Here is a 26,785-nt window from a genome sequence, read left to right on the forward strand (position 1 = left end):
ACTTGGACTTTTTTTTTCAGCCCCCCCCCATCTTTCTCCACTGGTTCAAAATTCCCATAACCCTTGTCTGCTTTTCCAGATCATATGAATCAGTGCTACCCCATGGGAGCAACATGTTTTAGAGACTTTGTTTTCAACTTCCCCACATCCCCTACACACATACACTCCCAAAACCTTGTTTTTTTTATATTCACATCCAGTCCCATGTCCTTTTTTCCTTTTTCTTGATTTCACCCGCTTATGCTATGAATTCTAACAAAAGATTTGTTGGGAAAATATTACATACTTCCTAACTCACAGGCCTGTTCAGGGAGGTCTTCAAAACTATCTCTGGATTTTGTCATGTTTTGTTTCATTTTCATTCTCACCTTCAACCTCAAAACATTTTTTTCTCTGCATTGCTTTTACTTCTCTAATTCTCCAGACCCCTCTATTTGTCTTTCTACTCCATCTCTTCTCCTTTTACAGCCCCCCTCCCTCTGCCTCTTACACTCACTCTAACATGCACTTTCTCACTCTCATATTGCCCGTATTTGGGCATAGGGGAGTTGAATGATGAACTCTGCTGGTACGATGTAAGCGTCCAGCCCGAATTTCTCTCCCCCTCTTAGACTCTGTCACCACAATTTAAAATACAGGCAACAGAATGGGACGGGAGGGGCTGGTGAATATCATATTATCAAAAAAAAAGGAAAAAAAAAAAAAAAAAGAACAACATGTCTGTGTCACTCAGACAGGAATGCCGACTCAGTTTTCAGCCTTTAACCATGTTTCTTGCTTTTGTTCTGTCTTCTTGTCTCCCCAGCCGGTGGGGTTTGTCAGCTTTGACAGTCGATCAGAGGCGGAGGCTGCTAAAAATGCCTTGAACGTAAGTGTCATGCCCTCTCGGTGCTGCTCTCAAGCAACAACTCAGCGCTAGTATATCTTGTGATGTTGGAATTGCAGCTCTCTGCATTAAGTGCAAATTAATTTAATACCAGAGTAAGTCAGTTGTCCTTTTAGCATCCATAGAGCCAGAAAATGCATTGAAAACTGAAACCTGTGACCTGAAAACTGTAAACCTTCACATATGAATGTTTCTGTTGGAGTAAATGTTGCCTTTTCTTTAAGCTTTGCTATAGATCCTGCAAGGTCAATGACTTCCAGTGCCGGAAAACAGGCTCTTCTTTCACATATAAATAGAAGATATTGATCTAGGGTTTAATTTTAATCTCATTATTTCTGAATGTAGCCTGTTAGAAAGCCTTGATGAGGCCAACTCAAATATAAAACATAACCCGTCCTCTCAGGGTTTATTTCAGATCTCTTAAAACAAAGAATAGATAAAGGATGAAATGAAAACCGGTTCTCACACATATATTTATTTCCTTCACTGTGTTTTTAAGTGTCTAGATATACACCACCTTTATGGTGTTCCTTGTTTGTTCATTGATCTCTTTGTCACAGAAAAGATCAGTATTATCATCCTCCTTAAACGAGACCATGACAATGACAGCAGAATCTGACAACTTTCAGATGTTGCGATATTGTTGTGCATCAAAGACAGAACAACGAGTTGAAGAAAGAATAAAAATTATCATCTTATTATGAGCTAACAATAGTGAGACTGTTTCCATAAAATCACTCAGTGGGGCTGAGTATTGAAGAATGCTCTTGTTTTTCGGGGAAAGCTGCATCCCCCGGGGTCATATGGAGATAGGTTGGATTTTGCAAAACATCTATCTGCATATTGAAATATGGGGAAAAACAGAGAAAGTGAGGAAAGGTAGGGATCTGTGTAACGTTATAGCAGCTCTCAAACGCATATTGCGTCAGGTAAAATCACATCCCTGCCTCAGCTCCATTAAAACAGAACCAGTATATATAGAAGATGACAAGAAATGCAAACAAACTTGAAAAATAAGTGTAAGTTAAGGATTCGACTCCTCTGAAAGCCCCCACACTCAGCTCTGCTAAGGCCTCATTATATCCATGTACCTTATTATACCTCTGCAGCCTCAACTGGCAGAGGCAGTGAGTGCACTGAGCCAAGACAATCCTAGTTAATTCCTCTCCTTCATGAGAAGAGTCATCCCTCGCTTGTTTCAGCTCAGCTTTGGACAAGCCTTCAGGAACAAGAAGAGAAACCCATCCTCACGGCTTCTCACCCTTTTGCTGCTGCAGTGAATTTTAGCCTTGATTGCCTTTCCTCTCCATTGATCTGACCTTCTGATCCATTTTTCCATGCGTCCGCAAAGGAAGTCAGTGGTAAACATGTTTGTCGCCTTTTTTACTTTAAAACAAAAAGTACCCCTGTGTCTGAATAGAGGACTTTTGTGTATTTCGTGGTCTTTTCCCCCTAGCAATTTTTTTTTTGAGAAAAAATATTCAGATGGCAGCACATGTGGAGCTTTGATGAATGATGAATGATAAACAACATTTCAGCTGGTATTTCGGAGGACTTCGGCATTTTAACAATTTGCTAGAGTTTGCTATCCTCATTTAATAGGTGATTCTTGCAGCATGTCACAGTGAATAAAGGATTTGATGTCACGATATTAAATTACAGTAAGAGCTATGAAGGGAGCGTTGCGAGGACCTTGCGGCTTGTCTGCCCATGGGCTTGTCTACCCATGTTGTAAATGACATCATGCTTTTGCCAGGTTTGTGTCATCGCGTTCTGATTTCCAATTGCGGGTGTCATCCGTCATCGTATGCACTGAACCAGAATAACACTGTAATCCACACAGAGCCATTTACAGCAGGCTTCAAAGTCTAAGCAACTGAAAATGTTCTCTCGCTGCCAGTAAATTCTATCTTGAAATATTGTAAGATGAAAAGTATAGGAAATGACAACACTAGTTATTGCCCGGTTCCAACTGCTTATCCCTCCAAACAACATAACAAGGTGAAAATGGAAAAGTGTAAAAGCTGAATGATTTATTCCTTGGTGGTCTAAATTAATCTGATTCTTTGTCCTTCCAGACTCAAGACAGAGGATGTATCAGCTGCTTTCTATTCATGACATCAGTGTGTCAGTGATGGGAAAATAATGTATTGTTAGTGTACTGTTGCTTCACCAAATTATGACCAACCCCATAAGTTCTATAAAAAATCAGCATTTTGTAACTCAAAATTTTTACATTGAATGAATACATCCTAATGGGATCATTTTTAGAAAAGTTGGAAATGAGATAATAGTCTTTTCACATTGTATGTAATATGTTTTGGGTTAAAAAAATTACAAGTGGACTGCAGAAATGTAAACAACTACCAAAATGAATCAAAATGAAAAATTACAAGTGGACTGCAGAAATGTAAACAACTACCAAAATGAATCATAATCCGTTCTTAAACAGCCTGCCAAGGTGATTGGGGACACATCGATCACTTATATTTTGTGGTGCAAACACTAATGCATCTTGATGTCTCCCATCAGAATACAGTTGCAAAATACAGCGTCAGTGCAGGGCACGAAAAATGTCATGGTGACTATAAAAGAAGCAAAGCTTGCTGGACTACAGCGAAATCCAGCTATCCCTGAAAGAAAACTCAATGCTAATCTGACTTTAATGCAAATTGCTACATAGCTATAAGGAAAGGAAAAGAAAGGAAAGGAAGGGAGACAACAAAACCATACATCTATGACTATTTCGGACTTTCAGATTTAGACAATAAATATTTGCAGAAAATTATCTTAGCTCTTGATCTTTCAAAAAATTCACAGATGCAGATCACTTCTCTCCTTTTGACAAGAGCCTGTTACAGAGTAGTGAAGTGTGAGGATTTAAGAAATGCAAACATGCATTTTGGTACGAAACCATCAAAGCATGAAGCTTAAAGTATGTCTGCATGTGTTATTATGGCAGACAGAGGCACTCATGCTCCACAGAAACTTAATAGCACATTAAGAAGATTCACTCACTATCTTTGTCAATTTATTCTTGGTATCTGATTTCAGTTTGAGTCAATACTAACAATGGTACACACCATACCAAACTGGTATCTGGAGTAGTTGATAATTTACACTCAAACTCGACAATATAATACAGAACTGTCCCTGAAGAATACTGTGTTTCTATGTTAAGGAACTTGGTTGGAAAATTTACTGTATAATTTGTTTTGAATACTGACTGTATTTCAGGCATATAATATCTGAATTTTCCACTAAAAAACCTTGATTATTGAAATCCTCGTAATTAAACAAGATAACTTTTTTTTCAATGTTCTCTTTAGTATTTAGAGAAACACTAAATCGGAAACCATATTTTTGCTGATCTCTATCTTGACCACAGGGGGTCCGATTTGATCCAGAGATCCCCCAGACCCTTCGGCTGGAGTTCGCCAAAGCCAACACCAAGATGGCCAAGAACAAGCTGGTTGGCACCCCCAACCCCCCTCCTTCCCAGCAGAGTCCTGGGCCCCAGTTTATTAGCAGAGACCCATGTGAGTCCTCTATCAATATGTCCACCAGCTTGTCTTACGTTTTATCTATCTCGATTACTACATCCTTTGGCCAAGAGACTGACAGTTGATACATTTTTTTGTCATAACCAGATAGTTATGTTTGAAGATCTCCAGATAAACAGATAAACAGCTTGCGATTTTACTGCCCAATTACAGAAAAAAAACCAAACACGTGCTATGTACGTTTATCTTTCTGCGGACATGACCTTTTAAAAATAAATGATTAATAATGTCATGAACAATTGTTTTAATTCTTTGGACACGAGGCCATTGAGTACAAGGTGTGTTTGGAATTTGCTAATACAAGTCTGTACCTTTTACCCTTTATGTTAAATATTTTTCTGGAGTTAGAGATTCTGTGAGAATCAGTCATTGATAGTTGAACATAGACCAGCTGCGGTTGTACATTATTCCTGAATGTCCAAACTGGTCTTATCTTAGATCTTGTTTTGCCAGAGAAAGGGTGTGTACTTGGGGCCCCGGTGGAAAATGGAAGGAAACGATTTATGAAACCATGACGTAATCACCTGAAGAAAAGAAAAATTGCTGTCATTATCTGATAAGAAATGTTTAAATCTGCCATGTTTCTGATTGTTGTTTGATAAATTGTTTACCAGGAGATGGTGGCTTGCGAGCCTGTGTTCCACTGACTGTTGTTTTTGTTTTTTCTTCTGCATTTCTACATGTGCACTCACACTGTACCGCTGTGCACTGTTACATTTCCCCCTCACGGACACACCATGGAACTGTATCACACTCACTCACTGATTCTGTATAAAATATCACATCTTGGATAGTTTCCTCTCATTACCTTCTGATTTTAAGTAGATAAGTGCAACTTTTATGTTGTATACTTGTTTGCTAAGCCCCAATCTTCCTACTTAATCTTCCTTTTAAAGGTCTTACTCAGGTCAGCCTCTGCCTGGCTCAGCAATAGACACAACAGCTAAATTACTGTTACTCCTCACAGTACAACTTTATTTTTGTCATTTTTAAGGTTAAGGCATAAGTTTCATCTGCACCATTTGCTTTACCAGCAGAAATATAAACCGAGTCTGATAGATTTTGTGTGTGGCAACAGTCTAATTTTAGTGCTCTGACTTGGAGGCTTTTAACCAACATTGATGCCCAAATCCAGCATACGGTCCAATGGCTGAACCTACCGGCTATACGTCCATATTTCCTGCATGGACAACAGTGACAACACTGATAACACAACTCTGAATCTTAGCAGTTGGAAGTTAGATATAAAGAATACATAAGTAAAAATGTAAGATGCTGCTGTAATGATCTGCATTTCTGAATGGGCTAGGTGCTGCATTAGACAGAGATAATTATGTTAATCTGCCAACTAATATGGTTTCCTTAAGGAAATAACTTCATACTTATCATTGTATGAAGTAGTCTGTTTACATAGACATGACTAAAAATAAACATACTTAAATTCATTCACTAGACCTTTTTTGTTGTAATTTTGAAGATAGCCCTTATTTAACATGGCTTGAGGGGCCAATTATGGTTGCTTAGCTATGATCGGACAATAACGGCTCGGAGGAGGGGCTTAACAAACTTTGATATGCTAGTTACTTAAAAATAAACAAAGGGAAACTTGCTCAGATGTCATACATAGTGTGCATTCCCGTCATCCACCGCCATCACCTCCACCCTGTCTCTCCAAACCCCCCCACCCATTCACTACCCACTCTCCTCACTCCACTCCTCCTCTTCTTCTTTTCACAGATGAGCTCACAGTGCCTGCTCTATATCCCAGCAGCCCAGACGTGTGGGCATCATACCCGCTGTACCCGGCGGAGCTGTCGCCAGCCCTCCCACCCGCTTTCACCTACCCCTCCTCGCTCCACGCTCAGGTAACCCTCCTATCCTTTCCTCCTTTCTCCCATCACAATCACAACAGTCCCCTCACCTACTTCTGACATCACCATCCAAAAACTGCTTCTCAGCCTGGAAATCATTCACCGCTCCATCCCACCGATGCACTTGAGTGTCAGCACCGCCATGTTGTTTGTTTTGTTTTTTTTCTTTTTTCTTTTTTTTTCTCTGTCAGACAAACATTTTTAACACTTTGTTGATTATACTGTGAACAAGAGTGCTGTTTGCACAGGAGGTGTGTAAATCTAAAGCTTGACCTTTTACTGCTCTCACAATACTTTTTGGAAACAAAATGAAACCATGTTGACTAATTCCTTCATCATCTCTTAAATTAATAATCCAAAACAAAGATGAAAAAAGAAAAACATCACTCACCAGTTCGCTTTTTTTATTCATCAATCTTTTTTCGAAAACTATGTTATGGCACTGTCGCTTGAAGGATTCCAATTAGCTGTTCGATCCAGTGCAAATGAAAGCTTCAGCTGTTTTGCATCATCATTTGACCATCGCCTTCTCCACTAATTCAACCCCTTTTTTTCTACCAAGCGTGATCCAGTTTCTCGAGGTCCTCTAATCTACACAGCTCCACTGTGAGTTCACACAAGAGTTCATTATTGATCTCTTGAAATTCTTCTCATGAAGACTGTTTGGTGTCAACTGAAACTGATTGGCTTGCAATGACCTGAAGTGGTTAGAAATTTATTTTAGGAAGCTCAAAGGGATACACTACCTTGTGTTATTTATTCTCTTGCTCCTTTCTTTCTACCAGCACTATTTCCATTTGTGGAATACAGATTCCAAGACGGGTCTTTTAAGTATAAAGGTTCTTAAGACATGAAATGATGTCAGAATTTAAAATAAGCTCAAGTGGAATCTGCTAAGTGCGCATCTTTGAGTGTCAAGTTTGTGAGCAAACAGTGATATCACTGACAGTATACACACATGCGCGCGCACACACACACACACACACACACACACACACACACACACACACACATACACACAAACGCATGCATGCATATGCCTGTATATCAATATTAGCAACTTATCTATTGCAAAGGTAATTCTTAAAGGAATTGGAATTGTAGATAGTGTGCCAAAAAGTCAAAGAAATGTCACAGTGTAACTGTGAAATACATTCAAAGGTACTGATCTAAAAGTGAGTGGAATTAAAAGCAAAAATGCACATGACCTTATATAGTCATACAGTTTGTGTGCGCTACTGTGTGTTTAGATTCGTTGGCTCCCACCTGCAGATGGAACTCCTCAGGGATGGAAGTCAAGGCAGTTCTGCTGAAGTATGTGTGAGTAACACACGCACACACACACACACACACACACACACACACACACACACACACACATGTATGTATGTACGCAAGCAAGCCTGCACACACAGAGCCCCATGCCCTACACTGACAAAGAAGAGTACATTGTGGCATGCTGTGAAAATACTTACGTAAATATTATGACACAATTTAAATAAGCAGAGAAATTCACGAAAGATATTCCCAAACAAATGTCCGGAATATAATTGGGGTTATGCCATTCCCATCGCAGTGTGTTTATTCAGTGAACACACTCTTTCCCCCCTCAAAAATCCCTTGAAATAACCCCCCGTACAGCTAACTGTCAAACTACAAAGTAATTACTTGTCTGCTTGACTATGTCAAACACATAGATATGCCTTAATAATGTGAAACGAATTAACGTGTTGGAAACCATGGGGGAGTGTCAAACTTAAGTGGTCAATGAAAGATGCCAGTATTTGTCTCAGGATCCTAAGAGATGAAAGATGCAATTCAATGGGAAACGCCATTATTTTCCCCACTCATATCAGAGGGTACAGAGGGGCGACTTATCCCACTGATTTGACGATTGATCTGATGCATCAAAAGCAGCGAGTCAAACAGAATAGAAAACAAGCTTCAATTCCAATGCTTTAGGAAGACAGATACAGCTACTAGATATAGCTACTAGAGCCGAGCAATTATAAAAGCCAAATATACTTTGACAAGTAATGGTTCTTAACTCTACCACATTACCTTTGCCATTACATCGAACACTGATTTACATGATTCCCGATACAGTGATGTAACTTCAGCCAAGTTCAGCACTGTGTGTCACTCAAAGTCTATTTGATATGTGTATGGCTGGTGAAATGAACAGGATTTTTAAAATTAAACACAAGCTCAACTTTCCTTGAACCTTCTGAAGTTCATAAAGAGTGCTGTTCCAGACTGTATTCGAGCTTTCAAATGCTCCCTGACTTTGATATTTAAATGTTGCTTTTTTTCTTTGTTTGCCAAATACTTTAATTCACCTCCTAAAAGAAGGATTTCATAGCTTTTTGGAAGTTTCATCATGTCACTGTCAAGAGTATAAACAAAAAACCCGTCTCATCTAATCTGAACACAGAATAGACATTGATTTAGCCACAAGCTTCCTGTCCGGCTAAACATATTACTGAACTGGAGATGGGAATTTGATCATATTAAATGACACCAATACCATTGCTGAACAGGATTATTGGCATGATTCTTAATATTTTCCACATTAACTTTCTGCTCCGAAAAAGGAGGACATAGCTTTTCGACACAATACAAAAAAACTTAAACTTAAATTTACATTCAAATATGAATACAAAAATGAGGATAAAGGAAGGCTGCATATGAGGTGGTTGTGCAAAATTGTGTTTAGATGACCTAAGGCAAGATAAATTAAGGTTTTATCTGCTGTAAGTCAGCATAATCGGAGAAGGGGTATTTTCCCAGTAACGTCAATAGATTTTAGAAACACATTACAAGGCCCATTTTCTTAAACGGGTATGGAGCTGATGCTGGCTATAGCTTGAGAGCCATCTGTAGCAACATACTGTCAGCCCATCTCAGCCCATTTAGCACTCATGTACCATTTAAAGACACAGAAGCTCTTAGGTTTAATCTCAAAACTGGATAACGGTATTGGTGGAGCTATTTCGACAATATGACAGTCACAGTTACATTTTACTTTTTGTGTGACAAAGTAATGTTTTAATTCACTTTCTTGAGTTTGGTAGAGGCCCGTGGTCCTCTGGAAACAATGCATGAAATTCTTTTTAAAGATATTTCTTCACATGATTATTTGTGTATTGCTTGTGCTTTTATTTAACCAGGACATTTATTTAACAAAGCTTGATGGTGGAGGTTTAAAAAAGCCTAGTTCATAGGATGAAGTTTTGCAAAACCTTACAGCAATCAGGTTGCTTATTTAATCATACAGCAGACAACAATCGAGCTTTATGGTCGATTCATCCAAATTCTGATTGTTTCCTTTTACCTCTCTTTGGTTTCCATTAAGTAAATATTTCATACTTAATTTATTCTCTCCATTGTTGACCAAAAATGTGTATTGTCATTGTCGAGGAAATGCAAATATTGGTTTTATTTGTTTTTTCACTTTATGAAAACTCAGATCAAACTTTGATACTTTGGACATTTTGATTGAATTAGCTCCATGAAACGTCCTATTCACTGTGAACTGTCATTTCTTTGGGAAAAAAAATATGGCACATAATTATGTAGAAATGTTTCTTTCGCTACATAGTTTGTCTGCTGGATAAAGAGAAATGAATGTGTCCACAAAACTTCCTACCAGTGGGAGACCTGTGATCTGTTTTTCTTGGAGCGGACGTTGAGGTTTATTATTGTTTTATTTGTTGCTAGATGCTATGCCATTGTCATAATAAACCCTGAGTTTTCTCCTGCTATAGAGCTGGCACTAGCTAGAAAATATTAGAAAATGTTTATCATTTTGTCAAAGCCTGACAGGATGAAATGCATTTTTTAATCTCCCAACAGCTTTCACATAATGGTGCTGTACATAGTGGTACTTATAGGAAAAAATGATAGATAGGGAATGATGTTCCTCAGGTCGTAAATATGATTTTTTTTTTTTTCCATGAACTGCTGAAATACCTGAATACTGCTGGAAGGGACATTTTTATGAAACTTTATTAAAATCATTAATATGGGGCTTTATTTGATATAAATGACAGAAAAATTCATTTTAGTGGAGCTGCAGATTGCAAACAGAGTATTTGGCCTCTAATAAGTGGTGTTTTGATAAGTACATGAATATAACCATGCATGAGCTGCACAGAACATGTGCGTCTCGCTCTGTGATTCAGAACGCTGTTGTGCTTGCACAAAAACAAAACCACAGAGCACAACAAATCCCCTGCTATTCTGTGTATCTTTGTTGGCTGGCTTTGTGTGTGTATATATGTGTGTGTGTGTGTGTGTGTGTGTGTGCGCGTGTGCGTGTCTGTCTGTATGTGTGTGTTTTTCCAATCGGCGCCAGTCACACTGTCACCAGTACACTCCCTCCAACATCTCAGGACAGGAAGGAACATGTTCTCTCAACCCCTCAGGGAGTTAGTTTGGAGTGGGTGTGTGGCAATACTAGCATGGAGGCTAACATTCATCAAGCTGCTGATTGGTGCTAGTCCTCGGACGACCCTACCAATCTATCATCCCAGATGAAGTCTTTATATTCCAGAACTGAAACATACAACATGAGAAAAAAAAAAAGGCTGTTGCTTTTTGTTTTCTGGTTTGTGTCTCAATCGGAGGGGGATAAAGAGAAGGGAGGGGCGAAGAGGGAATAATTACTCCTCTCAAACCAGGAAGAAGTCATTTGGCAGGTCAGGCTACCCCAGTGGGTATAAGCCCCCTCACCGAAACAACAACATCCCAACATCCGGCTTTCAATGGAGGTTGAAGTGAGGCTAAGACATCCAGTTAGAGTATTGGTATCATTCTAGGCAACTGGAGTAGGAGTTGTACACACATGCAACACCTGCAACATTCAACAACCGCAGCTTTATTTGTTCAGGTTTTAGGTGGGTGTTTTCAAGATTTCCACTCACTCCTCTGAACAATGGTGTTTGAGGAAACTGTGGGTTGCACATCAAATATTACATTTTATGTTAATCTCAAAATGCTTTATGACTGTGCCTTGCCCCGAATAACTTATTTAACGTTGAGAGTAACTACAAATGTTGCAAAAATCTATAGGGAAGCGTCATTATTATGTTTTTATTCTTTAAATTCTGGCCATTTTTGTTTGGTCATGAGAGAGATTCGATTTGGCAACAAAGAATTTTTATTGTTCCTCTGATGATACTAATTTGGATTTCCTGAATGCAGGCATAACACCAAACCGTGTAATATGTCTGGAGAAAGTAATGCAGCCAGGAAGGTGAACACAACACAGTATAATAATACTACATATTTTTTGGTCTACATTAATTAATAAAGTCTCACAATAGTTAATAGCGTCTGTTTAAATAAAATATTTAAACAGATGCTATTATTATCAACAGATTAATAATAAGGCCTGTTGTATTATGATATCACACTGGTCTCTCTGTCCCTCTGGTAATACAGCCTTTCCAGTAAACTCAAGCTGTATGTGACCTTGTTTTTTTTTTAGCTAACTTCTTTGTAAACTAGATACGGTTATGCAAGAAAAACAGTTCAATGGATAGCAGTGTGCACTGTGACAGGTATGTTACTTTTTTCATGAAACACTTTGAAACCATTTTTGCAGGAATTCAGCAAGAATGAGCCTGAATCAAGGTGACAGAGAAAAGCAGAGAAAAGCAGTCTGAGCCGAATACTATTGTACACTTTCTGCTTCAGAAGTGCTTTTTACAATCAGCATTTGTCAATTCTTAGTCGCGCTAATGGTGTCTAGTAACAGCAGCCCTTAACAATTGACAATCAAAGAGGCTCTAAGCTGTACAGTTACGGTTCATCAGCGGTTGTCTGGGCATCATATTAAGGTGGACCAGTCATGGTCAGAATATGTGGTGTATCTGTGGGAGACTTAGAACTGAGTGTGTGAACAGCCAAAAGGATTGTTCAAGAAGTGCCCAAGGTCTTTAGTCATGCCTGGTAATGAGGCTCTCTAATCTCCTGACATCATGTTTGATAAGTGAAGTCCCAATTTTAAAACATTATTTTAGGCAAGTTCAAACAGTTTACAAGTATTCAACCAGAGACTGGATATTGTACGGTTTTTGTTATTGTATTCCACCAAGAGTGTTAGGCTGGCCATTCATCTTAATGTGTGTGAAGCTGAATTGTATTTGACATGCATGCTCTGGTACAGGGCTGGTTCCAAAGACAACCTAATAGTGGACATTAATGCCCAGTGAACTGAAAGGAAAGGTAATCCGGATTTTCCATCTGACAACACATGGTCAAGGAGTGTAGTGTGTGTGTACCCCTATCATGCATACTTGCGTTGTGTGCGTGTACGTGTGCGTATCTGTGTGTGTAATCTGGCTGTTTGCCCCAAGCAATTTTTTGACCAATAGCCTGACAAAACCGATGGTTCCTGTACAACATAGGTGTAACTCCTTAAGCGCTGAGTACCAGCTGAGGCCCTTTTTATTAATAAGGAAGTGGCACTTTATTCTTTTACCGCCTACTAACACACACACAGCATACAGTATGGCTAAATTGTGATTTGTCGCCATGTCTCTGGAGCAGGATACATGTCAGTAGCTGCATTCATCACCACCCAACTTCACATGCTATTGCTGGTATGTGAGAAACACAGCCAGGGCCCTAAAGGCTTTCCTCCGGATTAAAGGGGCTTCAGATGGGGTCCTTTTCCATGCTGCACAGGTAGACAGATCTTAGAGAAACAAATGAGTTTTAGCACCTTAACTTTATATCAAGTGTACCCTGTACTCTGTTTTGAAAAGTGAGAAATGTCAAAAGCTATTTTTTTACACTGAGCACTTAGGGTAAGGGAAAAATGTGAAATGAATGTCCTAGCTTGCATCGCTGGGTAGTTCTTGTTCACAAATTTCTTTAGACTCGGGGCTAACAATTGCCTTAACTGATGATTATTAGTCATATGATTGTTTCATAGATCATGTTTTTTAATGACGTCTTTGCTGTTTGAGCTTCAATCTGTACTCTGCTGCTGATGCATCTGTTTGAAATGATTTTTCACTAAGAGTCTTGACAGAATCTGGATAATCAACATTATGGAATATCCAACTCCTATATCATTTAAGGGTCTCTTAATGGATTTAATACCATAAATGGATGCCAGTAATACTTGGGGAAAGAATCATTACATTTCCCAAAACGTGCTCACTTGTATTAAATTACATATTTTATTGTATTAAATTATAGTGGGGTCATTTGCAGTAAATGGATTGAAGTATGATTTATTTTTTACTATTTTTACTATTGACTGTGCATGTCAAAAGCTTACATTTGGGGTTTCTCTACTCTTCATTTGCGGCACAAGATCAATGCTCTGTGATAAACCAGGCAGGAACATTTTCTACATGAAGAGTTACAAAGCGAGAGAGAGAGAGAGAGAGAGAGAGAGAGAGAGAGAGAGAGAGAGAGAGAGAGAGAGAGAGAGAGAGAGGAAAGAGACAGCAGCGCACACATTGTAGAGAGAGGTAGCAACCTCCCACATTCCCAAACAGTGCTTGTTTACCTATCTCACATTATGTGCCCAGGCTGGGGTTCTTGGATGTAACACATTAAGCCTACAAATCACTAAACCTTTCCCTAATCCACACCGACATGTTCAATGATCAACCCAATCTTTAACCTTGGTGTCCCAGCCAGAACAAATAGGGTGGTCTGGAAGTATGCGTCGCATCAGCTTAGCCAAGCGTCTGGAGAGTGCATCGATTCCCTCACCGTTGATTGAATGCGCAACAGGGCATTAGCTGGGCCTGCCGTGCCCCCTAAACACGCACTGCCTTCTCAACAGGAAACAGTTTCCAACCCTTTTTCCCTGCCGAAGTCTCTCTCTCTCTCTCTCTTTCATTCTCTTAAGGTCATGTTTGGTTTACTAATTGTTTATTGTTACACCCTCCCCCAGCACCAGAGTTACCAGAGTCTCCCAGAGACATCTAATTTTGGCGATACATCTGGGGTAGGGTGAGCAGGTCTGGATGGTGACCTTTCACTTTGGTCTGCCAGTGGTGGAGAGAGTGCAAGGAGATCATGGGAGACATAATCAGGAAGAGGCTTGACACGGTTTTAAGAGATCGTCTCATCTGACATCTTGTTTGTCACAGCTGTGCTTGAGCTTGAGATAGTTCACAAAAGCTGGCAGAACTGTCTTTTTTTAAAGGGGGGACTTCAATTCGTTTTGAATGTCAGAATCAAGTCACAGAGAACTGCACGGACTGATAAACCTTATATAATGTCCTGAGTGGTTCAGTAGGGAGCTTTGAGACAGTGGGGACCGAACAGAAGATGGACTTCCATTATGGGATGTGTTGTATCCCATGTATTTGGAGGTTGACCTAGACTTGGGAGCTAAAATGAGTATATAGCTATTTCTGCTTTTTCTCGTATTCTTTTTTTTTTTTACTATTAAGGGCAAAAAATATCAATTTCAATTTCCCAGGAAGTAGCGGTAACACATTTCTAAAAAACAAAAAGGAGTCAGTTGCAGTTCAGCCAGATCAGCCAAGCTATTTCCCATGTGTCCTCAGGTTCCTGATGTGTGATGGTGGCCGTGGCCGGCTGTGACGGGCGTTGCCGATTGCCCCTCTTGTCCAATTAAAAAAAAGAGGAGGGCTGATTCAAACTCTCGTAGCAGCGTACCTGTCGGTAAGTGATCATATGTGAAGACGAAATGCATCACTGAGAGTTTACAATAAATCGACAAACCATGTCATTGTATCATTGTATTTCATTTTCATGTATTTCATGTCATTTTCATTGTATTTCTTATTCTTCCTCCTCTCTACTATTATCTATTACTGTTATGTTTTTACTTGAAACTCTGGCACAACAATTTTCTTCGGGATAAATAAAGTTGATCTCATCTCTCATCTCTCTCATGACCTAACTATAAGTATGGAACAAAATAATTTGAAAACATTAAATATATTAGTAAGTCATAACTAAAAGTTAATGAATCAATAAAATCAAGAACCTCATATTTTTCTAAATATTCAGCGACTAATGTCCAGTTCATATGTTATTAGGTTATTATTCTATATACATTGTCCTATATTCTGATTTAAGTTTAAATCAGAGATACTGTGTCACATTGCTTTCACATACTTGGACATGCAGGTATTTAAGCAAAAGTTAGAAGAAACAATCAATTTATTTTAGTTGCACAGCTGGCATGATTTTCTACACCTGAGCAGACATTTAATCTTGCGCTTTTATCATTTGAGTAATTTTATCCTGCAATGCCTAGCCTTAAATCTACCCTTTTGTGTGGTATTTAATGGGTCAACATGTTTGTGTCTTTTAAGGCGTCTCATGCAGTGACCATGACACCCTCACCCCCTTTTTTTTTTGTCAATTTTCCTCTCATAGGCAGCAGCAGCCACACCGGCCTCAGGATACACTAGACCTCTGCCTCCATCACACATCGAGACTCCCCCTCCCCAATCCAGTCCCTCCATCTCTTTTTTTATACCGTTACATACTCAAGATTTACCGGCAGCGCTTTAGCTACACCTCCTCTGACACCTCATGAAAGGTACCAGGCACACGGGGCAAAGTTTGCCAGTTGACTGCATTGCATTCTGTATATGCAAGTGAAAAGACAGCCCACTAAAGGAATGCAAACATACTTATGCAGCCACTTTGCAAGGCCAGACGTATGGAAGTGTGGCTAAAGCACTCCTAGATGATGTTATTATATGACTATAATTATTACTATTCTGTATATCATTCATATTCATGTTATTATGATTATTAAATACATGTTGAAGCATGACTTTGCAAAAAAACAATGTTGTACATTTTTAGATATTTTAAAGAAATACAAAAATGTATTTTTGTAATCAAGACTATGTTTGAAATGTGTTTGATTGGTTCATGCTGTGCTTCTGTGTGTGACGGTAGCGCAATATCAATTTTCACTTTGTTTGCCTCTCCGGTTTTATAACATGATAAAGCATGAAGGGCTTGTGTCCATATAGGACTTTTCCTGGATTTTGTGTTTTGATAAAGTTTTTTTTAATGAATATTTGGGGAATCATTTGGCAATTAAGAGGAAAAAAATTATACCCTGGATCTATTTTGAGATACCTTTGACTATACTGTGCACTACAAGTCGCAAAATCCCTGAACCTTCAACCAATTTTTGTGATGTTCTATGTCCAAGTTAGCACCTTTGTATCATTGATTTGGACTTTTTTACCACACACAATTTACTATACTATAATTTCAGTTGTTTAAGCAGAAAGCTGTTCGGTGGCAACTCTGTGATATTTTGAAACCCACCTGCCGAGGCCCACCTTCCTCTTTTAAAAGCTTTCTACTTCATGAAAGAGGCCACAAAACTGCTGCTGAAAACTATTCCTTAACTATCTAGTAAGTGTTTGCATAACAATAGCCTGAGCTGTGAGAACACAAACACACCCAGATTTCATGATAACAGTAAGCAAAGGCTGTTCGACTTGAAGAAACTGGCCAAAACCTTTCCAGAAGAACTCTGAGAAGAAAATGGAAATGAGAGTTTAATCCAAGGATGCCAGAGAAATGTACTGTGTTGACACAAGCCCCGAGTCGCCCTGCTATACCAAAGCAGTCATGTAGCTTTGCTCTTGTCTTTTCGCCATACTGTGCGGATTCGCCTGTGTGTGTCTCAAACAGAAGAAAGAAATACATTACTCCTTTGTCTCACCTCGTCTGGTCCGGTGCAGCGTTTGTCATCGATTGACAAAACTGCATCTGGTTCATCATAAAATTTGAGGTAATCAAATGTGTTTAAAAAAGGTATTGACTGGAGTAAGCCATGACTGGTGAAGCAAGAGCGACCCCTGAGATTGCGATACATGGCAAACTGAGCCCGACTATAATAAGAAGTTGCTCCTTCATTGTGTAGCAGGCAGACAGTAGCACAGTATAGAGAAACAAAAGACCAAAGGCATTTTTTTTTTACACTGGAGAGCTATTTAGGCTAGTGGAATTATTCCATTTTGACTGCTTTGTAGTCCTAAACCTGATTTCTTATGAAGTATGACATTATTTTTGCTGCATGTCTCCTTTGGTGTCACTCCAAAGAGCAACTGTGCTTCTGAAAGGATACTTACTTTAAGCAATCTCTCTTTTGTCTATTTTTAGGGAGCCAATTTGATTTGTAAAACGTGAATTTACATAGTAATTATCGGAGTGGAGGGGGAAAAAAAAAACAACAAAAAACTTTTGTAATCTTTGTGGGTCTGCAATAATGTCCTTGCAGTATGACATATCATCGAGTGATCATATTTCTGTAAAATTTTGACGCCAACATCATCATTCATGTCTGACTAAAACAAACCTTGATTGTTGTGCTCTTTGATGAGGTTTCGTCACATTTCAAAGTGATGTGACAATCAAAACTTGAGATATAAAAATCTTCTCTTATTTAGCCCAGGTGTGTACAATCTTATTGGACTTGTTGGAACATAAAGTTAGTGTTTGTAATGAATAATAATAGTAATAATAATATGCACATCATATCAAGTAATTTCTTTTTCTGCTTTTACAGGCATTTTTAAGCCACGTGTGGCACCAAATTTATTAGAACAAGTATTTATAAGGCGTGCGTGTGTGTGTGTGTGTGTGTGTTTTTATGGGTTTTTAAAGTTCATAGAAGATGCCCACCATATAATTCAATGTAAGTATTATTGTAAGTATATTCATTTGGTAATTTTCTAGCTTCTTTTTGTGTTTGTATCTGACTGATTGGAACGTACTGTATGTAATATATGAATACTGTTTTACCTACTAAGTAATTCACTGTGAAATCCAGAGAAAAACATGCCATTTGAACTAATGGATCTTTTTGTATTTTGCCAGCAGTACGGTACAGAAGTTCCTAGACGTGAATATGATGATCCCTCCTTTTGTCATAGAAACCCCCCTCTCTGTAAACAGTTTTGGTACCTGTATGTCCTGTGCATGTTCATGGCATGTGTGTGCTCTTTTCTTTTTCTTAATGCATACAGTACTGTTGATATTTATGTATTTCTGCCACTGTAAGGAGAAACTGTATTTCGGTGAATTGCAGAGGTTTTTTTTATGTTTGTTTGTTAGAAACAAAAAAAAGGTGATCGAGACGCGAAGGTTTTATGAAAATGTTAAATGAAGACGTTGCAGGCCATCCGCCATTAAAGATTGACATCATGTCTAGTGTCATGATTACATTTTTCTTTTTTCTATCCGAATTGGTTGATAGAGGATAGATGATTAATCTTTGGACACATAAATATAACATTGTTTAACAGTATTATACTATTATAGACATATAGACTTTCAAGTGTTGCAAATTTCACTACACAGCATTACCATATATATCAAGAGACCAATAAATGTCTGGCCTGTCTTTGTTACAAACCTAAATTTATTGACTCTACACTAATAGTCTTTCAAACAAGACCATGACAAGAATCGTGGCAGCAATTTCTAAAAGGCCCCCTGAAATTTAAAAATTCCAAGAAATTATCAAAAAAAAAAAAGAAGAAATTTAATCACAGAGCGTTCATTGAAAATCAGTTTCAAATCACAATCAATTCCAAGAAAATGCTAAAAGATAACCATGTTATTTTGGTGTTTTTTTGAAAATGCAGCTGCAGGTCATCTGAAAATTCCAAGAAAATGATGTAGAAATCTGGGAAAAAAAAACAACTTAAATTAGCCATTCAATAACTCCCGATCATGTTTGTCATTTTCTCTATCTCCACAATATACCGAAGATGTCGATTTTTTTAGTGATTGGCCTTCAAGGTTTTATTTCCAAGAAGACAAAAGATAACATTGAAAACCAAATACAGACATGATTTTGGCGTTGCTGCTGTCAAAATAGCCTCTTACCTCAAAAGAAAGTGCAATTTTTCTTCCTTTCTCACATTTGTCATATGATAACACCTCGCTCATGATCCCAGGAGCCCGTCAAAACACCATGTGGGATCCTATAAAGTGGTTTGCGTATCAAGGGAGCGTCAGACCCATCACTGCCCTCTATAAGAATAGCCCATCTAACCCAAGGGCCGCCCGCTTCGGAGACAGAGGCCACAGCCAATTTAGTTTCTCTCTCTTCTGCTCCCACATAAGCAACATACTGACTTCCCGCAAGAAACACACCTGTCCATAGCTGGTGGTTTTCACACAACAGTGTCAGAACAGAGTGAAGTAGTGTGTAAAAGCGTGGCTATGGGCGTGGGATAAAAAAAATCCATGCGAGTGTGTGAGCATCTGCCCAGCTGGCAACAATAAGAAATTGTATTTCTCCCTGTGACAAGTCAATTAAAAGTGTGATTCCATCTCCATCCAGTAGCTGGAGGCCAGACAAGCATCCTTGGGTGGCAACTGGGTAGTTGTTTCATTTTCTGATAATATTTTTTTTTTTTTATAGTAAAGCAATAAAAAAAGAACAGATGAAATCAAAGTGGAGAATGAAGAAAAGGGACAAAATATGAGAGATAACTCTTGAACCCATCTAAGTCAAAACATTTAGGAAGAAGTAATTGTACATATAAATTGCCATAAGTATATGTCTGAATTACACTCAAGGTAAAAAGAAATACACCTGTCAACCTCTGACATGAAATGCCATCCCTGAAAAGTAAGTGTTCAGCAGAACCTCAGTATCTCATTGGTAAACCACAAATCTGAATGTGAAAAATGTCAAGTTGAAAGGTAAGGGCCAGACTATTTCCTGGCATGATATGGTGACTGAGCTCATGCATGAAAAAACAAGGTAAAATTTGCATTCATCAAAAAAAAAAAAAATCCAGTTCATCCGTATTGAATATGGATACATGTTGCCTAACATGTTGTCAGTGTGAAGACACAGACATGCACACACAGGAGAATGAAATTGAGACCACTGATTTATGGGCAATCCTTTCTGCACCTGGGTGAAACTATAATTCATAATTCATGTAATTGTAATCCCATTAAACACACACAGACACATGCCAATTGGACATTCATACACAAAATCAAGTTTCACATTTTGCCACAACAGCCTCCAAAAATGTTATAATTTATTCATGTTTTGTTTGCAGAACCTCTCAAATTAATTTCTATCTTGATCTACTGGATGATGGTAAAAAGCTTTCTTGCCCCCAGACATTTGCTTTCTCTTAATTAGAATGGAAGTGAATGGAGTTTCTGTTGTGGTGCCCAAAGTGTAAAAAAGAAAAAAAAATTGAAACCCAAAAGAAATGCATCTTTCCAGGAAATCTTTCCCATTTATTAAAAATAATCCACTGATTTTATCTTCAGTAGTTTCTATGTAGAGCTATTATGCAGCCTAGACCATTTCAAATAAAAACGGACTAGGTCTAAAGGAGATGTACACCATGTGAGTAGACGCTGCAAGAAAACATGTACTTGCATCCAGCCATTAATCTGAAATAGCCACAGAGTCTCTGCAGGCATTTTCACAAACTGTAATCAACACCCTGTAACCGGTGACTCATCAGTGAAAGGCCTGCATGTGTCTGTGTGAATGTCTGCACAGTCATTTCCTAAACATGGTCAACAGAGGGTTGTCTTCTTAGAACTGTTGCCCAACCAAAGCCCTGAAACTCCTCGTGTCTAATGTGACATTCCGGATTTGCCGCCGACCTCAGAGTGTGTCAGCGAATTTGATTTCACAGCAGGGGGGGAAGAGGCTCCTCTGGTCTTCTGTCCTTCTACCATTCACCTCTTACTATTTCCCACCTCCTCTCTGATCCACCTCCCTTATGTGAGCCCCGCGCCCCCTCAGTCTCACAGCAATCAAAACACTGAAAGAGAACTCTCCCACCCGTCCTCTTCTTTCACACTGCTGCAGGCCACATTTGGAGTCCAAAAGTGGGGGTGGAAGAGTTATTTCCTTAATAACTTGAGTTCAAACCCAATTATTCTTGCAAACAGGGTGTGTGTCATATGATAACTTCACTGAGAGATGATGTCATAGAAAGGAAGCGGCTCCACAGGAAGGATTTTACCACTGCCACCCAATGGCTATATTTTGATATTACAGTGTCCCATAAAGCAACATTAAGTGTCAAACCAGAATAGTTCCCTGTATAAGCATTAAGTAATAAGTAATAAGAGTTAGATAACAGAAAGGACACAGCTGTCTTGATGTCAATCAAGCTGAATTAGAGGACGAAATGCCTTTATTGAAATGTTGTGGTTATTAGTTATTATATGCTTTTGTTATAAGGTTCATAACTTCACTATGGCAAAAAATTGGCCAGAAAAATGAATACAACAAAAAAAAAGGTACAACAATACAATACAATACAATACAATACAATACAATACAATACAATACAATACATACAATACAATTCAACAATAAACCTCAATAAAGTTTGTGCACATTTTTTGATATCATAATCACACTAAATATTAACAGTAGAGTGATTTATTTTTTTTCATTTTATTTTAATGTATTTTATATGTGCAATTCTGTGGTCTAAGGGTTAGGGTTAGGTTATGGTTATGAGTATAAAACCAGCAAACCCTTGGATCATTAAATCAGTAAATATATAATGAAAAATAAACATATAGCTATGTTACAGTTGAATGGAAAATTCTTATTTATAATTTCCCAGAAATTATGAAGAAAAAGCATGAATTAGGAAATTTCTATCTCATGGTACTAAATGGTTGAATGGTGGGTAGAATTTTATAATGCATTTATAAAAGTTACATTTACATTTAAAAAAAAAATCACATATCAATAGAGCTTTCATTAAAAGCTACTAAACACAGTCAAACACAGGAAATAGGCCCACAAGCCAAATTTTGGAGGAGTCATCGCAGTCCGGGAGCATCTGATTGGTCCCTGAGGTCTTCATTGGATGGATTTAAGGGAAAGCAGTGTTCAAAGCAATCGTGATTCGGCCGGATTAGCCTCGTGCTCGGTGCGAATATACCTCCATGAAAGGGATGCCACTCAGGGCCCAGCAGGGGCCTTCATTGAATGGCATTTCAGGCTGCCCAGGTGTGTCTTAAGAGAAGAGGGTCCCTTTACTTTTATCTGCATGACACACCCACACCTGGTTTAGGAATTCTGCATCGTTCTGTTATTCGTGTGGAAACTCTGACTCCATCAATGAATGTAAGGAATAACTCAGGATTCATTCAAACCTTAAAGGGGTAGGATTTGTTTTATATGTTTGACAGTAAAATTTAATTTCTAGCAGTATCACAGTGGCTGGATGCTATCAATTTAAAATACATGGAGGGATTTATCTAAAAGACATAAAAGTTTGTTAGTGCACAAAAGTATATCTCTGTCACTCCTTAAAATAATCATTGCACTCAACAGGTAAAGATCTATCTATGTAGCTGTTTCATTATATGGCATTATTTTCCATTATCGCCCCGAAACATTGTTAATTTATTCAAGTCACTCAGACTCTGCAGAGCTTAATGTGGCTCAGTCTGTCTTTATTTGTATGCGACATAAAGGAAGAGCTGTGATTGAAAAACAGCTTTGTTGTGGTGGTATTGTGGCAACACTGTGCTTCCTGGTCTCTGAAGGTGCCTCTCCAGGTCTTGCGGTTGGGCGTGGCAAAAGCTCATCTGCCGGCAACACATGGGGCCTGTGTGTCAGTGCTGCTTTAAAAAAACCCCTCAGAGATCATTGTCTTCCTTCCTCTGATCCGTGTGACACCCTTTGTTTCACTTCCCTTTGATTTATTTTGCAGCCCTAATGTCATACTCCTCTTTGTATACATTCTATTCATCATAATAGTTTAATAATTAACTTTTCTGTGTATTTCTCTTCTTTGGGACCAGCTGTCCAGCACCCTTGCCTCTACCTTTTGCTCCTACAGTGAAGGGAGAGCATACAAAAAAGGGTACAAAGCCTTCAAATTTTTTTATCTTCATAAATCAACAAAACCAACGGGGCTATTATTGGAAAAGAACAATAAGCAGAGGAAAACAAAGTGATTAATGCTGTGCTTGTCAGCTCTGCTACTTAGATATTTGGCCAGTCATCTCATCTGTTTGAAATGGAAATAAAAATACCTTCACTAATCAGGATCAAAACATGTCAATCTCTTATGAACAAAGGGACAAAATAACTTTTGCATTGATTTCTGTGGATATGAAGCCTTTTTTTTTTTCAAATTATTTTTTCTCCCTCTATTCACTTACTGCAGAATATAAGTATCTAGAACTGATACCATAAGCATTCATATGAATGCATATCATGAAAACCGCATTATTTATACAGCACTTTGCAAAATCATATTCACAAAGCTTCCCTCAAGATAGCAAAAGGGATTATTAAAATACTAAATGTAATAAAATCCAAAATACAAGTATCAGTCAGCAGTTTCAATGAAACCCTTGCAATTGTCATCTACGGCCTCCTCGGGTTTATTGAAAAACCTTTTCCATACAAGTCCAGACAAGAAGCATCCAATAAAAATATGTGCACAGCGCCCTCCCGAGGCCTTGTAAACTCAATGCACACATATGCTCCTAATTTTTGCCCCTCTCACATTAAGCAGCCCAATGGAAGATCATGAGGTCCCTTTGCCAATGAATGAACATCATTATCCACCAGATATCCACAATCCCATCATGTGAGAAAACCCCATTTCCACCACAGTGTGTTTCTGTTGGCTGCCGCACATGAGAGCACAAGACCCTTTCGTCATATGATCCCAGTATGTTTCTAGAATGCTGCATCACAGACTTGCTTTTATTGCAATCAAGACTGTAATTTGGAAATAATATAGTCCATTACTGTACTTTCCAAGCCACGACCTGTGTGCTTGATTGTGATTGCTTGATAAGATAATGATCATCGTTTTGGCACATTTCTACCTCAGGACTACACACACACACACTCTCTCTCTCTCTCTCACACACACACACACACACACACACAAATGCACAAACATACAAACACAAAATGAAAACCATAACCAAAAAGAGACACTGAGTCAAACGAACATAACATTTCCTTTATTGCTACAGACCACTAGTGCCATTAGTGCAAATTGAATTACTCTCCATATTTAATGACTCATTTAAAACACCCTTTTTTTTATACAACAGCTGCTTGAAGGTGCCAAAGTTAACTTTTTTTTCAGTTTATTGTCATTGCAATACACATGTACAGTGTGGTTATAGTCCCTTTAGCACCAAAATAATGCCTAATCTCTATTTCCTCAGATGACTTATGATAATATCGGGCAGGAAGGCAATTTCCAACTGTTTTTTGGTGCATAACAAGTTTATATGCAATATTTTATTTATTTATTTATTTATTTATTCATTCATTTGAACAATGATGGTTAATACAGACCGTTTCTCTTAATTCTTATCATGGATTGTATTGAATTCTGAAAGCAACTTTAGCGCAATTTGATTCAAGATTTGGAAAACCCATGCTCAAGATAGCGCCAATCACATTTATTGTACTGTTGAAATGAATAATATCTTGATTCTGGGATCCAGGAAATAACTCAATTTTTTTTTACAAACCAAACCAAATGTTAAAGCAATTTTGCATCTCTTAGCGTAATGCTCGTGAGAAAATGTATAATTTTTGTTTTTGGAACTTTCCTGTCACCATTTTGGTTTCTTTCCAAAGGTTTAGTCGTTTCTCAGATACAAAGGATTTTACTTTTCCACCTGCCTGATCAGCCACAAAAGCCATTAGTTCTCCTTCTGTTCTCATGCAGACTGCTTGGGTCTGGTTGTGAAACTTTTTCTTGAGGTATATAAAGTGTTAGAAAATCAACACTTAAATCTACATCACATCTTATAATAATACAAATTTCAGACTCAAGGTTACTGCTTCTTGAAGATTCTCTTTGCATCCACTCCTTCATAGTTGTAGCTCTGCGGGAGAGACACAATATGTGCGTATGTTATGGAGACTTTAATTTCAAGAAAAAGGAATTAGCATATTTCGAGTTAGATTAGAAATGATAAGACAAATGTAGGCCCACTGACCTGTACAAGCTCCCCGCCCACCAGAGTTCTAGTTGTAGTCAAGACCTTGTTGTTGTCTTTCCTGGTGAACTTGCCTTTCAGCGTGTCGCCTTCCAACTCCCACGCACCCTGGAGGAAAATGAAGATTTGTTTTATGTTCATCCACTTGTACATGTGGTGATGATTATTCACTGAAACTTTTGCATCCAACTGAAGTTTGCTAACTTTCCCCAGTAGAAATGAATCCATCAAAATTAGTCTTAATACGCTTATTTTCCATATTCAAACCATGTCTGGCGGTAGCAGTGAGTGGAGGAACCGGGCCTCTTCAAAGAGCACTCACTGAAACGTCTGTGCCGTCTGCCAGGCTGTAGTTGAAGGGGGTTCCCAGGGTGAAATCGATGTCTATGCTGCGGAAGGTGCTGCACTCTTTGATATGGAACTTGTTTCCAGTCTGCTCAATGGTGATCTTCAAGTTGTCATGCTCAGCCAGTTTTCGCTTCATGATGTTGATGCCTTTGTGAAGTTTTAAGAAAGAAGAGGGAATAAACCTCGGAATGAAAGGGATCACAGGTGCTGCAATGCATCAAAGTCCACAAAAATATTTTCTCCTTGATGAGTTCTTGGTTTAGCACCGGCTGTAAAACTTCCCTGAGGTTACGTCAAACCATGAAGCACACACTAAAACCACATCGTAAGGCCAGCTGATAGACAGTGCTGAGGTGATGCATGACATCGGTGGCACGTTAAGCACCGACGACTCAGACTCACCCATTTGCTCCATGAACTTGTCATAGTTCTCACTTCGGTCCACCTTCCAGGTTCCACTGAAAGCCATGGCTGCTGCAGGCGGGTCAGATTGAAAGTAGCCACTGATGAAGAACTAGCAGACTGTGGGACCGTGAATGCTCATTGACCTGCATTTATATATACACTACCCTCCTGCCCCTTGAGTTGGCATGCGAGATGCTCTTTATCTCACTGATTATCTGTCTGCTGATGTAGCCATTTAAAGGCTGTGCCAAATGTAGGGCGATTGCTGCGCGACCTCGAGGATACGCTGATAAATAACTGGAGGGCAAGTGGGCAGATCCCCTCGGTAGGTCCGGCACGGTGGAACACTGGGGCAGTGTTCTGCAGGAGAGGAGGGGGAGAGGGTGGGATGTTTGTATGGCACTTAGTCAACTGAGCCCCTTTCTGTCCCTCAGTCTTTTCACTGTTTCTGTTTGTGCCTGGCATGAAAATGAGTTTCTATCCGACAAATGGAGCTGAAATGCTTAGCGACCCAGAAGAGAAATTCTTTTGTCCCAAGTTAAAGGGACATACCAGTGTTTGTGGGTTTTATTCCCTTCTTTGTGGCTATTTGCTACAATTTCTCACCCGAGCTGGTTGTGTGCAACAGATCGATAATAATGGGTCTGAGAATAACTTGATAAACACCTTTCCATTACCATGTAATAGCCACTGTAATTTTATAATAAGTAATTTTAATGTAATGCAAT

The 26,785-nt window shown here is 38.7% G+C and overlaps 2 protein-coding genes across 7 annotated transcripts in view; one reads left to right on the forward strand and one right to left on the reverse strand.

Annotated features, from left to right (window-relative positions):
- Positions 1-18,508, forward strand: part of rbpms (RNA binding protein, mRNA processing factor) — a 35,053-nt gene extending 16,545 nt beyond the window's left edge. Inside the window, exons 4-10 of one of the 6 annotated variants that reach the window (XM_086166429.1) lie at positions 806-868; positions 4,275-4,425; positions 6,187-6,314; positions 6,883-6,926; positions 7,571-7,640; positions 14,864-14,981; positions 15,705-18,508. In XM_086166429.1, coding sequence (XP_086022555.1) covers positions 806-868; positions 4,275-4,425; positions 6,187-6,314; positions 6,883-6,926; positions 7,571-7,640; positions 14,864-14,878 — 471 coding nt within the window. In that variant the 3' untranslated portion in view covers positions 14,879-14,981; positions 15,705-18,508. The remainder of the gene's footprint in view (positions 1-805; positions 869-4,274; positions 4,426-6,186; positions 6,315-6,882; positions 6,927-7,570; positions 7,641-14,863; positions 14,982-15,704) is intronic. The other 5 variants (XM_086166430.1, XM_086166431.1, XM_086166432.1 and 2 more) reach the window with 5 other exon arrangements.
- A 5,784-nt stretch (positions 18,509-24,292) lies between these two features.
- On the reverse strand, positions 24,293-26,261 carry LOC147223613 (fatty acid-binding protein, intestinal-like). Its single transcript, XM_086165988.1, has 4 exons — positions 26,055-26,261; positions 25,627-25,799; positions 25,305-25,412; positions 24,293-25,190 (listed from the first exon to the last, which is right to left on the reverse strand). The coding sequence occupies exons 1-4, from the start codon at positions 26,119-26,121 to the stop codon at positions 25,140-25,142; spliced, it is 399 nt and encodes a 132-aa protein (XP_086022114.1). The 5' UTR covers positions 26,122-26,261; the 3' UTR covers positions 24,293-25,139.
- Between the last annotated feature and the right edge of the window lie 524 nt (positions 26,262-26,785).

The sequence above is a fragment of the Fistularia commersonii genome, chromosome 19, assembly GCF_037954325.1.
Source record: "Fistularia commersonii isolate RoL2024-O1a breed Wild chromosome 19, RoL_Fcom_v1.0, whole genome shotgun sequence".
NCBI lineage: Eukaryota > Metazoa > Chordata > Actinopteri > Syngnathiformes > Fistulariidae > Fistularia > Fistularia commersonii.

What these genes read in the sequence shown, in the direction of transcription:
- LOC147223613 (XM_086165988.1), bottom strand. Translation starts at nt 26,121, where the DNA reads ATGGCTTTCAGTGGAACCTGGAAGGTGGACCGAAGTGAGAACTATGAC. An exon ending in CAAGTTCATGGAGCAAATGG is followed by an intron (nt 25,800 to 26,054) that starts GTGAGTCTGAGT and finishes AACTTCACAAAG; the next exon opens with GCATCAACATCATGAAGCGA. An exon ending in TGGGCGGGGAGCTTGTACAG is followed by an intron (nt 25,191 to 25,304) that starts GTCAGTGGGCCT and finishes TCTCTCCCGCAG; the next exon opens with AGCTACAACTATGAAGGAGT.